Here is a 16,128-nt window from a genome sequence, read left to right as displayed (position 1 = left end):
AATCAGATGCTGAGGGGAAATGCCGTCTAGGCCGGATGCAGATCCTTTTGGAAACGATAGCAGAGCTGCTAAAATGTCTTTGCCAGTGGCTTGGAGACATGCCGAAGGGTCAGATGGGGGTCCACGAAAATAGGGGTGGAAGGGCCTGGCGGGTGTTTGGACTGTAGAGCGGCCGCGGTTTCGGGTGTATCAGGTGCCATAGTGTCGTTGGAGAAGAGTAAGCGAGTTGCACCCTTAAGGTCACCATCGTTAATTTTCTCCTCGACCTTCTCAAACAGGTTATATTTATTAGTATTGCATCCAGGACGTATATTAGGCGTGGGCATGTTCGGAGTTTGGGTATTATTTTTGATCTGTTGAGTAAGCGATATATTATTGTTTTGCAGCTCGGATACGTGGAGGACTTTGTACGAAAAGGTTAAAAGATTGTACCATTCTTCTGCGTTATTGTGCCGAACGCACTTGTTGATAGTCTGATTATAGAATGATATTGGAATCATATCAGTTCAAAGTTCAAAATATACTTTATTCATGTAGGCCTAAGCAACAAGCTCTTATGAATCGTAATTAATCTTAATATAATTATTAGCCTTAATCTAATTATTAGAGCAATTTATTTATTTATTTATTTATTATTCCATAATAATCCAGTTTGTTGTCATCCGACGAATGACAGTTGATAATGATTAAAATATCCTTCCAATATGAAATAGGAAGTTAAAATTTAGCGTTCAGGTATTATGGGTGAAAAGTATGGCAGCTCTTGCAATAAATGCTAATAAATATTGAGTACCTTTAACTTTAAGATATAAAAAGATGTTGCAAGAATTTAAGAGGCCTACTTGGGAGGTATATTTTATAGCTGTTTGGATGGTAGTTCACAATATAACATTTTTGTGTAGGTTTCATGTTCAATTTATTGAATTGGCATGACCGGTTTCTTTTAGATACGATTTCATAAATGGAGCGTTAAATTATGTGAGCATAAAAGCGAAAACTATACGGTCTCTTATATTAATAAAGAATATAAGTTGCTCTAATTGTATAGCCCATTCAAATCGACATTCATTGTAACATCCTTTCATTAGACGCGATTGAAACACGCGAGTGTTTCAAATGATTTAATAAAGAGCGCAACAAGTACAAACAGGTTTGTTTGTACTAACATATAATACCTACCAAATGGAAATTATAGACTATTCAGTGAAATACGAGTTTAGCAATTTTATGAGGATCTTATCAAAATTGAAAATATTTCAAATTCGACTGTGTGGCGTACGAAATAAGGTGTAACAAGTTTTTGTTAGCAGCAAATGTGTAATTGTAAGAATATAAAGGTCCTTTCACAGTAACCCTTCCGCGGCTAGGGCAAGGGTGCCAATAAAGAAGCTGACATTACGACAAAACACCACTGAAAATACCGAATGTTAAGATTGTTAAGTACTAGGTCGCTCTTCTTAGACAGCCATAAATAAACTCATCAACTCTGTAAATAGTAATACTAAGTCTATAAATAGGTCGTATACAAATTAATCATAGGTACATTAGCTCTAGCAACCTCTTATGACTAGTGCAGCGATTCTCAATCTTTTTTTTTGACGGAACCCTGCAATAAAACAATAGTTTTCATTCAAAGGGACTGCGCGCTCACACGTAGGTATCGGCGGTGGCGGCATTTTTTCGAGGCGACTAAAGCATAGTGTTCTAAATTCTTGCAGAACCCCTGCAGGGGAGTCGCGGAACCCTAGGGTTCCGCGGAACACACTTAGAGTATGGCTAGTGTCTTACTCGTAAAATACACGCGACAGACCTATAACGCCACTTGTAAAGACTTGTAATTTTTCAAAGATTGTATGTAATAGGTAATCCTGAGTAGTATAAAAGTCCTTGTTAGGCCTACTTGAAACTAGGCAACTGGCTAGGCAGTGCAACTGTTATTTTAACCTCTAGCCGCCCAGAGACCTATAAAAAGTTCTCCTGTTCCATTCTAATTTGAATTTTGTGTTGACAAAATAAAATTTCATTTTGCTTGGCAACGTTTGACGTATGGGTGGCTAGAGGTTAAACGTCAACTTCTATGAAGTATGTATAAATAACACTTGCACTGCGCATGCTATCAAATTCGTTGCAGACTTATCTTGGTCTAACTCTACCTATTTTTTGACAGCATAATATAATACCATAAATAGCCGATAAACACCAACGCAGCGCCAGGAAATGCAATTAGCTGAGGAACTAATTAGGGTTGACAAGCTACGTCATAATTTGAGAGGCCGCGTCAATTTAAATATTTCCAAAGCAATTTAAATATTTGGTGGCAATATGCGTCGAGTTACTTCATTAGTGCAGCAAATCATCGCGCAACGGTGTTTGTTTGCCTTTTTATGTGCCGATGCGGTTAAAAAAAGAATATGTTTTTGTTTGGTTGACATTAGATTAATCAATTTTTCAAAATTAAATTAAATTAAAAATTACATTTAAAGAAATTAAAACACCATTAAATTAATTAAATTAAAATATTAATTAAATAATTATTAATTCATTAATTAATTATTTATTCGTTATTTTATTAATTTAATTAAATTTAAAGAGATATTTTGCATTCTTTAATAAATACTGTCATCAAAGTACTTACAAAAATACGGTCAAATTATCTTAAGAAGCATTGCAGTTAGTGTGCATGTATGCTTCTTACGTAGCCATAAAAATATTTATAACATATCAATCATAATCATAACACTAAAATCGACAAATTTAGATCAAAAATTTCCAACTTAAAGAATACATTACAGTTAAATGCCTTTTGTACTAGATATTTTACGGGTTAGAGGTTAGGCTAATCTAACTCTGCACTGTGTTTGATAGCACAAAGCAAGTGTTACCTTTTATAAACGTGTTATTTTCATAGAAGTTGAACGTTTAATGATAACACTTGCACTCTCTGTGTTATCAACAGACATCGTAACTTTTACAGTATTTTTGGTGCAGCGGAGTGGTGTTAACGGAATCGGTATAAACAATTTCTACCATAATGATTAATTAGCATTCTTCTTCTTCCTCGCGTTATCTCGGCATTTCGCCACGGCTCATGAGCGCCTGGGGTCCGCTAATTCCATGATTTGACGTAGGTACTAGTTTTTACGAAAGCGACTGCCATCTGACCTTCCAACCCAGAGCATTAATTAGCATTAATTACGTTAAAATTAACCTTAATTTACCATTTCAGTTGGAATTATCTATACCAATTCCGTTAACACCACTCCGCTGCACCAAAAATGCTGTAAAAGTTACGATGTCTGTTTACCAAACATGGTGCAGAGTTAGCTTATTCCGACTCAACCATTTATTCCTCAGCACGGCAACGCAAGCACTGGTCAATAAACTACTCATATCCATAAAGCATAAATAACTACCAGCACGCACTAATTGAAACCATTATGGTCACAAGTCATAAATCATTCTTTATACCCCTTTTGGAGCTAAATTGATCCGAGCCCGCATAAGATGGATGACAACTGTAACAAGACAACTTTTATCCTTTAATAACTGCGACCGGACCCTTTTCTACTTTTTATTCACGCTTTAATTGAATTATACTTTATAGGACACGTTTTTTGAGGTTAGAAGGGTAATACACCATCTGAAACTTGACCGTTACGGCTCGATTAGGGAAATGAATAAGAGATGCACTAGATATGAAATAGTAAAGATATGTGACGTTCCACGGCAAAAGGTACCTTATGGCGGCTGACGCCGCGATTAGGGAAATTAATTAGAGATTCACTAGATATGAAATAGTAAAGTTATGTGACGTTCCACGACAAAAGGTATGGCGGCTGTCGCTTACGTCACATAGCGCCGCAATAATATTGGAGCGACGTTAATAATCGTAAGCGCCAACCGCCATAAGGTACCTTTATCAGTGGGACGTCACATATCTTTACTATATCGTATCTAGTGAATCTCTAATTCACTTTCCGAATCGCGCCGTTATTTAGAACTGCTTAAACTTACATATTGATGTCAAAATCGTGTCTTTTTGTCTACTAAATACTTTATTCATATACATATATGGTACAAAAACAAGTCGATGTCGGTGGCTCAAGTGAAAAAGGGCGTAAGTATTATATGGAACTTTGGAACTTATACCTTTTTACATGTACGAGCAAGTGCGAGCGAAATGCACGCGAAAAAGATAGCAAAATGATATTATTTTGATATCGTAATGTCTGTTAGAATTAGGCTCCTGGGATAGGAATGCTGTGGGGATTGTGTGTAATTTGGAAGGAGTTTTTCTAGAGCTCATTATATAACCTAGTCAACGTTTATAACCTAGTCAACCAGAGGTCTAAATTCAATGGTTTTTCAAGTTAGGTATTTGAGTGTTTTTTTTTCGAAAGTGGTAATTATGGAATATTTTCACCCTGAAAGTGGTAATTATGGAATAAGCAGATATGAATAGCACAAACAATTGTTCCATTAACAAATTAACAACTTATTTCTTAGATTTACCTAAGGATATTTCAAAACATAATTCATTGTCATTTGGTAAGAAATACCTAAATTTGGAACCACCGAAGACATTCTCATGAGATCCACAATTCATATGCTTTAATTAAAATGATACAATAATTGACAACTTTTCCAAATTATATATGAGAACAAGAGAGGGAAATTATGCCCATGAGACTAATTCAAACTTACATTTTGACATCACAATTATATGTAGGTAGATTTTCCTTTTTATATATTTTCATTTGACCGTGAGTCTCAATCGTGCCAACACGCATAGGTATGGAAAAGTACTTACGAACGAAATGCATGCACACATAATATAATTGACATCATTTTCAAATTACACCGTTAATCAATTACCTGACGGTTAAGTTTTCTTGTCATTGGATACCTAATTATTAATTAACTGCATGTCTCGTTACTAGATCTATTACCCCAGATTCTCGGCGATCATAAGTGTTTAAGAAGATACTTAACCGGGTTCGGGTTATTTTTATGTCGACTTGGTGCGAGTTAGCGTTAATTAAGAGAAAATTAATAGGCACCGCTAAGTACCGATAGTATCCGTATATTATTTGTATATTGTTCAGTCACATTTATAAAAATATTAATAATTTAGTTTACAAAAGTTATTTTTTATAGTCAAATCGTGTTGTAAACTCTACATTTAAGTATATATATAGATTTGTTTTAAAGATACTTATTGAAGAAATTAATTAAAAACTTACGTGCTCAAAATACCCCATTACTAAACTAAGTCACCCGTAACTTGCCCGTAACTAAATGTAAATACATATGTACATATTAGGAATTATTAGTTTAAAAAATCCGCCGATGATATCAAAATTTAATTAATGCATGTGCATTTTGTGCATTACGTTCTTTGCTCGGTTTAAATATTATATTTTTTATTTTTAATATATCGGAAGCGATTTAAATATTTGGTTCTGTCGATTATTTAGTGTTCTTGAATAAGACGACACTTTCTTAGCAGCAATTACCCTTCTTCTAACTCATGACACCCTGAAATTATTATATTCGCCCTATTTCCCCAACCAGTTATCTTATAAGAGCGAATCGAATGTAATCCATGGAATGGGACAGTCGCCATCAGATACATCGGAGCGGCCGAGGCGCTCACAAATATCTGAACACGCCTCTATTGTCAAGGCGTTAGAGTGCGTGTTCAGATATTTTTGAGCACCTGGGCCGTCCCGATATATCTGATTGCGACTGTACAGGGGTAGCCGTTGTAGGACGAGGTGTCGTCGACTAGTTTTATCAATGATGAATGCCCCTACCCTTGTATTCGGCACAATGCATCCTGGCGAGCAAGATTGCATTCATAGATCCGCACGGTTTCAATATAATTAAATTATTTCTTTAGTGATATGATGAAAAATTTATATGTGTAGGTACCTATTCAATTTAGATAACTTAAGCTTGAAAAAATAAGGGCGTTTTTATTAATAAGTTAATAATTTTATGACACTATTGCGCATCTGTATAACCGATCAAGTAAGTCCCAGTAGGTACTATTGTTTTCCTTTCCAAGGTTTATTAAGTACTTATCTCTTTTTTTACATTTACATTTTTTTTCACAAGATAAATAGGTACAAAGCAAAAACATTAAACCTTAAACATTTAATGCTATTTTATTAAATTTTCCCCGGCGGTAAGAAATCACTATTTTAGGTACAATGGTGTCAAAAAAGTTTATATGCCTTTAAAATGTAAAGACTAAAAATATGTAGGTAGGTACCTACTTGAAAAAAGGAAAGAATGGGTATTTTTATTTTATTTTCTCCTGTATGCTCTATAGATTCGTCATTTGTTTTTGCCTCTACGTATAGGTAAATATGTGCAATAATATTGGATGTAAACATGCACCATCGTTTCGGTTATTATTGTAAACCTTAAGTCACAATCTAGTTATAATTCGATTGATATTATCGTTTTTATTTAGGCCTATACGCTGCGCCGTTTAAAATCTGCCCACTTACAGTGTTAAGCGTCGCGCCATCGGCGAAAAGACGTAAGCGTCGCCGCGTTATTGCGCGAAAAGCTCCGCAAATACGGAGCTTTCGTACGGGAAAAGGAAGGGTAAGTATCGCTCCCCACCTAAGCGACCTCCCGCTCATTCGCTGACTAGCGCGCACGGCGAGCGCACGTCTCCTCTCCGCGTACTCATACCCGCGCGCGATCGCGAAAAACTTTTACCAGTGCCGTGACATTACGCTGAAAATGAGCATTTTGTGCCGTGACTTTCATTCAAACTAGTGCCGGACTAATCGACCGTAAGAGTGTTCTGAAGAGGCTAATTACGAGTTGCTAGACTAATTGGCCGGGCCGGCGTTTCATGAAGGTGAGCCGACTTTTATTTCCGTTCGGCAATCCCTCTAATTACGTCAATTAGTGTAATGCGGCGACAGCTTTGAAGAGTCCGCTTAATGATCACCGTCGAGCTTTGAAAAACTATTATAAGTCGAGGACGCACTCTCAAACTAATTGCATTTATTATGCCTAAATCCAATTTAGCGATTTTGTTAATGAAATTACAATATCATTTCACTTATCGTTAACCAATTAAGTGTCTATTTCATGCTTGAGTAGATGAATAAAGTGTCTTGTAACACGCGAGGTGTTTATTAAATTTTAAATTAAACACACGGCGATAAAATTGATTGAGTAATGTATGTTTTTAATTCGGAGTCATTAAATTTACTTATTTTTATGTGTTTATTGGTTTTTAGGTTCGATTCGTATTATTATTGCGGTCCTAGATAGCAATGGTCAAGTTTTAGTATATTGTCAAAAATGCAGGAACACTCACAAGTTTCTGGAAACATAAACGAGAATTTAATGCAAGTTTCCGATCAATAAGATTTTTGTGTGAATTTTTCAAATATATTTTTTAAAGAGACACATATTTATAAGACGGGCAGTAGAAAAACTTACAATGCCCGTATTTATTAAAGTCTTGACATGTTTTCATTGTTTGTTAAATTAAATTTCCGGAGAACTTATAAAAATTCAGCACCTTTGGAAAATTCTCCTCGATAAGTACAATATATTATGCTAATCTTAGATAATATTTTTACAAGTTTCATTTTAGGTGTAAATAAACTTATTTAAAGTTGTAGATATCGAATTAATATAACTCCATGCTCTATATTAAAAAAAGGAACAAAGTTCAACAAAAAAATATCAAAACTTTGAACAATTTCAATATCACTAAATGACTTAATGACCAACTTATCAGGTTGTTGTGGAGAGATAAAACTTCCGCTTACAAATTAGATAAACAATTCATTGTTAGAGTTTTACAAGTTTATTAAATTTTGTATCTAGTCATGTACAAGTTTTATGCAGTTTATTAATGTTATTAAAAGTTAAAACTCACTTGGGCCTATTTAAAAACTAATTTCATTAATTTAATAAATATTTATCATTCAGCGATAATACCTACGTAAGTTTTGTTTTTTGCAAGAACTTCAGAAAAAAATATGCTAGTCGTCGTTTAATTTTTGCAAGTGAGTTGCTTTTTGATATAATGTTGTTGATTAAAATCTTATGTTTTTGTAATTAATAGTATGGCTTTAAATATAAAATAAATTTTACATTAAACATTATATGACTTAAAAAAACCCAAGATGGTAAATAAAAATGATTAGAATCTAAGTAATCCTTAATTAATTCAGTTAAGAACCCTTTAACTTAAGAAATACTTCACATTAGAAAAAAGCGTATCCTTATTTTAAAGGCCGGCAACTCACTTGTAAGCCCTCTGGTGTTGCGGATGTCCATGAGCGACTGTAATTGCTTTCCAACAGGCGATTCGTCGAGTCATATCGCACGAAGAACCGACAACCGCTGGGGGAAACTCGGAATAATTAACAATGGAGCCGCCATTAACAGGCATTCCCCTCTGTCGAAAATAGGCGGCCAATGGTCAACCATATGTATGGACTGACGTTTATCTGACATGACGTACCTATACATTTGATGTGCCCCTCCCCCGCAAAAAATGGCAGACTATTTTGTACCGAAAATTTTAGACATGGCGTCTCCGTTGTTAATTACTCCGAGGGGGGAAACGTGTTCTTGAGTGGAGACCGCGACTCGGCAAACGTAGTGTAGGACGCCCTCCGGCCAGGTGGGATGACGATCTGCGAAAGACTGCAGGCAGATGCTGGATGCGGCAAGCTGAAGACAGGGCGCTATGGCGCTCTTTAGGGGAGGGCTATGTCCAGCAGTGGACTAATATAGCCTGATGATGAGGCGATTCGTCTATAATGTTGTACAGTCGCCATCAGATATATCGGAGCGGGCAAGGTGCTCACAAATATCTGAGCACGCCTCTATTGTCAAGGCGTTAGAGTGCGTGTTCAGATATTGTGAACACGTTGGCCGCTCCGATATATCTGATGGCGACTGTACTTACATGTAAGTACAAATGGATTCGATGTTTTGAACTCTTATAGGAATAAAAGAAAGTTCTAAATTAAAAAAAAAACACATTCTCCTGGGTCTTAGGACGCAATATCATTAAAAAAAACTTCGTCAAGTTATCTAAATAACATAACGTTATACCAAGAGCTTCACAATGAAAAATACAGCTCCCAGCGCGGTTGTCCCAAAAGCCAATTAGAAGCCAGTATCCGCTTGTTTATTCGCTAATTAGCAAGTGGCTCATTAGAGCTACATCACTAGCCCAGTGTAGCGATGCTTCATTCGTTTTAATTATGTACGCTGTGTTCTTATAATTACCGGGAACAATTAAATGCGCTTTAACGTTTTATGTTACGCATTATGGCCATTTTTTGGGTTAACGAGCAGTCTGTGTGTTACTGACTGGGAATTTAGCCGAAGCGATATAATATCGACACCCTAGTTCATATTTGCAGTAATTAAGGGGAAATTTTTGTTGTAATAAGTAGTCGCACAAGTCAAAAGTATTAATTTGTATGGCAAGAACCGGGAATTCAAAGTTCTGGAAACAGATTAGTAGTATAGTAATAGGAAGCTAGTGCTGGGAGCACAACTTAATCGATGTCTCATATCGATCACATTTTAAAATATCTGACCTTAATATTAGGAAAATAGTATATTAAAATTATGCTACTCAAGAAAATTTCAGTATTTCTCAAAAAAAAATTTAAATAAATGAATTTATTTACAGTGAAAATAATTATATAACTTATTGTTAAATATGCACAGTATTTAATGTCATTTCCACACACGAAGTTATTACCGTGATATATAACAATGGAGTCCCGTATTAATTAACTTTGGCTTGGTAATAAGGCTACGTATAATCAGGTATAACATGAATGAATTGAGGTCGTTATGTTTAATTAATCCGCGTTAATTGGCCGATCGGTGACGTGACCGCGCTTCTAACATTACGTTATTAGATTTCATATATTGTTTCATTATTCAATATGTTTATTATTCAAATACATTACCAGGCTGTATAATGATTTGATAAAGTAACAAATTCTATATTTTCACTCGACATTTATCATAAGGAAGATATCGGGAATTTAAGCAACAAGTTCTTTTGTTATAAAAAGTAAATGCAATTGAAACAATTTCAATCGCAAATTAGCGCTCATTACTTTAAAAAATCATGATTAATGTCTCTGAAAAGGATGTATGTATTTAAAAGAATAATTTCAGTACCATTTTGTACTTTGTCACAGAGACAATAAATATGAAAGTCGCCAGACCTTATACTATTGTCACTGTGACAAAGTACAAAATTGATAGGAAATTAAATTATTATTTGACTGTACCTAATCAATTATTACTTCTATTAGTCTAAAGTTCACTGCACTCGAATATTCAAAAGGTTTTGCTTCTGAAAAAAAAGTAAGATTGAAACTTTTGTCTTGTATTTTATCCATATATTTTTTCAAGTCCAAGTTATTGTGATAAAATACTCATTTTCTATCTATTTAATGACACCATTTATAAAACTAAACATAATGCCATCATGCCTATTGTCGTTAAGTCGCGGTCATTTTATATTAGGAATATTAGCACACACACACTCGAGAACAACGTTTTATGAATAGGAGAGGCTGATATTCCACTATCGGCTGCGGTCGCCGCGGATGGAACAGACCGCAGAGCTGGCCAATCGAACCGTTGTGTCATGGCTGGCTGTGATAACGACAGTTTTATGTTTATTAATACAATTGTTGAATCATTAACCCTATAACAAACATATTGGTTTAAACTGCGTTTGTTGGAAGAGCGGGGTTTTCTGTCACAAGCATATCTGTTGCTTAAAAGAAGGTCCCAAACTATATTGTAGCAATAGTTGTACAAAACCAATAAACACAGAGCTTCGCTCCAAAACCCGAGTTGTTGATGTTGGGGTGGAGACCGCCAGGCTAAAATTGCTAGGCTGGTCTGCCGGCGGATGCATGATGACAGATGGGCTAAATTGGCCACTAGCTGGCATCCCCAGGGTAGTCGAAGCAGAGGCAGACTGAGAAGGAGATGGCGGGACGACTTGGATGCATTCCAGCGGGATTGGCGGGATCTTGCTCAGCACAGGGAGGATTGGAAAGGGAGAGGGGAGGCTTTTGCCTTGCCCAGCACTCCCAGCAGTGGGACACACACATAGGCTAATAAAAAAAAAATAACCCCATTCAAAAGGAGCAAGAAGAATGATTTTTCTTAATATATACCTGCTCTAAGTATTTAATGTACTATTATTAACTGAAATAAATGTCATATGCGAAAGAAAAAAGTGGCCAAGGCCTTCCGTGCCAAAGGCTGAACCAGCGTTTTATTCATTCGCGGCAGATGACTAAACCGCTCAGTCACCTGGCATGGGTCGAAATTTCCTTAGTAGGTACCTGCTTATATGCAATTTAAATATTTTTATTGCATATAATTTAATTTTTGTCCTTATTATACCATCGTCCACACTGTTAATTGACAGTTCGTATACCTTATTACAAAAGGCATAAGGTCCACCGATGGACAGTTAAGTAAAGAGTGTTGCTGATCATTCTTATATTAAGGTAAAATAACATTCTTTATTGAAACCTTTAGGCTTTATTAAGAGATAAATAAAATATCCTGAATACACAATTATTAATAAATAATAATGTAAATTCTTTAAAAAGACTTATATTGTTGGTTGACAAACAGTTAACTCAAGCAATTGATGCATAATACAATTTTAAAAATAAAAATGACGCCTACTTTAATCCTATTGTCTTGACCACACGTATAGACCAATTATTTGAATTGCAATATTATGATATTTATGATTCAACCGGGTTTGGTCCTAATTAAGTACTTGTTTAGTGTGAATCGCAAACATATGGCGCTCTCACCCTTCATTAGTCTACAGGGCTGTCCACTACTGCGTTTTTAAGTCGCTGGCACGACTGATATTATTTTAATAACTTGGGCACTTAATAGATTGCATTTTGTTACCTCTTAATGTTAAATAGCTTAATTGATGTGTTTTGTCTAATTAATGGGCGAAGTTTTCTTTCGCTTTTCAATTTACAATTTACGGAATAAAAAGGATTTTAATTTATTCATTTATTTGGCATTAAAAATAATGACGAATGCATAATAAATAAAATAAAAAGCCGAGACTATAATTTGAGAATAAAATACCACATACACATTTTAGGTCCTAATTGTACTTGTGATAATTGTAATGTTATTGCTATTGGTAATGTAAACCACGGAAATATTTATTAATTATTCAAATAAGTGACACGGTATTACCTAAAGTAAAAACCAAGGCACCGTGAAATACAAAATAAAGAGAAAATGTAAGGAAAAAAAAACTACAAATAAAAGCCTAAGGAAAATTAAACATTAGATTCGGGTGACGACATAAAAACATAATTATAAATTATAATAATTGATACTACTGTTATCTGTTCTAATCATTCTGCTGTTATTAAAGCGGACATCCCGCCGACAGTCTTTACATCATTAGCGTTATCTATATTTAGAAAAAAATGGACACTGACTTACTTATCTGCATCACTTCCGTCCGTTTGCAAATGTGCATAAATAAATGACAGTTGATGAAGAATAAAATATTTGCAACGTAGCTTAAATTCAATTGTAAAATATACCTACACATACCAAAAAATAATAATTAAAATTTTTAATCTGTTTATTTAAAAAAATAATAACATTACAATTTCATAAACCTAGTTACAATCTTTCATATTTATGATTTTATTACTAGGTTTATTTACCTAAATCGAGCGCTATCATTTAAAGATGGGCTGAGAGAATTTGATCATTTTTATTGTACAACTAAATAACTCATTTTGAAATGTTTCTAGCCAAATTTCGTAGTTATTGCAACATTATTTAGTGATGTCCACTATTTCGACGTGTTTTAACGGTTCGGTGGCAACCCTAGGTCTAAGGTTAATGGTTTTCATGGGTGTCTGGGGTTATTTTTCAGCATGTCTCTCGCCTAATTGAATTACTTCTCCTTGTCTCGTCTATTACTATTCTCCATAATTTTAACAAACTACTTTTGAGTTGTTACTGTTGTGAGTGACATTTCTAGGTTCATTACTTTAAGGTTTATTTCTCTTTATAATGTGTAACATATATATTATTATTTATGTATGTAGTAAAATTTTCACGTAAAACTAATTTTACGGTTTATCTTGCGTATTTTTGGTCATTGCGCGACAATCTTCGGTTAGTCTAGCGGCTCGATTCGGCAAATGAATTAGAGATTAACTAGATACGATACGGTAGTAAAGATATGTGACGTTCCACAGCAAAAGGTACCTTATCGCGGCAGGCGCCGCGATTCGGAAAATTAATTAGAGATTCACTAGACATGAAATTGTAAAGATATGTGACGTTCCACGGCAAAGCGTACCTTATGGCGGCTGGCGCTTCCGTCGCATAGTGCCGCAATAATATTGGAACGGTGTTAATAAAAGCGTAAGCGCCAAGCGCCATAAGGTAGCTTTACCCGTGGGACGTCACATATCTTTACTATATCGTATCTAGTTAATCTCTAATTCATTTCCCGAATCGCGTCGTAGGTCTCCATTTTCAAGCACTGACAGTGCCGAGCAACGGTTTATGTTGCCTGAAGCTTGATCCGCGAATGACTAAAGAAAACTGACACCGTTAAATTGATTGAATGTTAGTATGACCCGCGACAGATATTCGATATATTTTCTCATTTCGTAAACAGATAACACATTAAAATTGATCTTAGTAACGTAGTACAATTTCACTCTATCCATACTTATTGTATCTAGGTATTCACGCGCGATAACGCAAAGTGGCGTGAGGACTGACGCGCGCGCACTTGTTTGTACGCATACCAGCTATTCCTAAGCCCCCCCCCCCCACATCTAGCGTCTTTCGAGCGTCGGCGCGGTCGGCGTCTGGTCAGCGCTATGGAAAATGACGTCGCTGCGCAGTTGCGTCGACCTTGCGTCGAGCAGCGGCCATAGAGTTGTAGACGCCGACGCTCGAAAGACGCTAGATGTGGGGGGGGGGGGCTAATTCGACCTCTTCTACGAGCACAGTCGTACGTATTTCTAGTATAGTATAGTGCGTATTCCTTGTTCTCTTTAGAGTCATAATTTAATGATAAGCATTATCTTTTTCTTTGATTTTAAGACGTTTCAGTAAAATTGTCTTCAATATCCTCCATTAAAAAAACAAATAATTAAAAACGAGATATGTATAATTTTAATTCTTATAATCTTTCTGTGTAATATGCAATTTGCGGATTCAATGTTATATTTATACAAATGAAACTATATTTATTTATAGGTATATATTTGTTTTCACTAAGTATATGCCTTTAAGGTGCTTTAAAGGAAGTTTGGTTCGTTTCAGCCACATAGTGTTCAATCGATAACCGTCTAATTGGGCCGTCGGCGGCAATGCAAATACTCTGTTATTAGTCAGGTTAATTAAAGAGTTATCGGTAATTACTAATTTCCCCCGTTTCGGAACAGTCCGCGGCGAACACCACTAATTAAGACATTCCTCCCTCATTAGACATACTGCCGTATTCGAACTTCAAGATATTCACAAGAGACGACACGTACTAGATCCATTCTAGATACGTTATAGTTTAGATATCAACTAGTGCTCTTTTGCAGCGCAATTGGGGCAACCAATGTCACTTTTACGTTAGATAGAGTAAGATATCTATTAGATGTGAATTGGATCTCTAAGTCATATCCTATGGAAATTGTTCAAGAGTATCTCCAGAATCGCGCAAATGTCAAATTTGACAGGTTAGATCTTAAACATATCGTTATCGTATCTTGGTGATGTCTAAAAGATATCTAATAGATGTCTATTTCAAAATCCGAATCGGGCCCATAGACGTTCACAGGAACTCCACACTCGTAACATGACCCCGTTTCTATACATGACATTGTTGCTGTGTGGATAATTATGAGTAGGTAATTATTAGGTTGGTGTTCTGAAAACACAGCTTATTAATTCTTTCTATACATCCGATTTGAAGAAGATACCTATATTTTGGTTGATCAGATGTCGATGTTTTCTATGGAAAATCCAAAAAAATTCCCCGATTTTAGAGTTGGTCCCATAGTAAAAGTAGCTCAGTTTAGCGAGTAAAATCAAGCCCTGGATTTAAAGCCCCATGGTCAGACACACCATGTATAGTTGCACGAACATTGATAGTTAAATAAGACATATTACTTACTCTATTTTTTAACATTCCCTGTGTAATGCCCTTTCTTTATCCCTGTTTAAAAATAGTACAGCTAATGACGTCCTCCTGACTAATGGGTTTAAGCAGAGACCCGCGGGTTATCAACAATTAAATATTAACTAGTTGACGTCAAGAGTGAATCTGCGTTATCTTCGGGGGAGCCTCATTACAGGGCAACTGTACCAGCTATCTATAACAAAATGTTGATAAGTTAAATCTCTACTAATATTATAAATGTGAAAGTAACTATGTCTGTCTGTTACTTATTCACGCTTCAACCGCTGAACCGATTTAGATGAAAATTGTGACACAGTCTTTCGTTTAGTCCCGAGCACAGAATAAATAATAGTACTAGGTACAGAAGACTCACTCTCTAACAAAACGCGTCTGTCAAGATCAGCACAGATATGGCCGCTAGGTGGCGACAGCGCCACGCGCGGCTTATGGCAAACCCCAAAATTGGGGTCGAACGGATGTAGTATTAGCTACCTGTAGCAAAGCGACGAAATCGCGGAGTGAGCCACGCCTGTCCCGAGAAACGACATGGACATAGGAACGATTTTATTACAGAAATCCATTGAGTGAAAAGTTATTTATTTGTCTTCATGATAACGATTATAAGATAGCATAAATTAATATAAAAGAGAATTATCAAAGTAATCAACAGTTGTATGTATGTAGGTATAAACTCTTTATTGTACAAAACACAAATATGTCCTAGGTTAGGCAGTACAAAGGCGATCTCCCTTTAAGGGATTTCTTCCAGTAACCTTTGAGAAGTTGACCTTAATATTAATAGAAATCTTTATATTCCCATCAATGTATAGGTACATGCCCTTGGTAATTGCTTGTATTAAGTTATACATTGAAATGTAAGTTGTAGT

General features: G+C 35.6%; 2 protein-coding genes across 2 annotated transcripts in view; both read left to right on the top strand.

Annotated features, from left to right (window-relative positions):
* The window catches only part of LOC134666433 (apoptosis inhibitor 5), a 352,764-nt gene that overhangs the window by 90,291 nt on the left and 246,345 nt on the right, over nt 1–16,128 (top strand). The window lies entirely within an intron of this gene.
* LOC134666448 (LIM domain only protein 3) overlaps nt 6,570–16,128 on the top strand; it is a 78,608-nt gene continuing 69,049 nt past the window's right edge. Inside the window, exon 1 of the mRNA XM_063523611.1 lies at nt 6,570–6,880. Within this exon, the coding sequence (XP_063379681.1) occupies nt 6,875–6,880 (6 nt within the window). The 5' untranslated portion in view covers nt 6,570–6,874. The remainder of the gene's footprint in view (nt 6,881–16,128) is intronic.

Source organism: Cydia fagiglandana, chromosome 8 (assembly GCF_963556715.1).
Source record: "Cydia fagiglandana chromosome 8, ilCydFagi1.1, whole genome shotgun sequence".
NCBI classification, from domain to species: Eukaryota; Metazoa; Arthropoda; class Insecta; order Lepidoptera; family Tortricidae; genus Cydia; species Cydia fagiglandana.
This window is presented reverse-complemented; position numbering and strand designations above follow the sequence as displayed.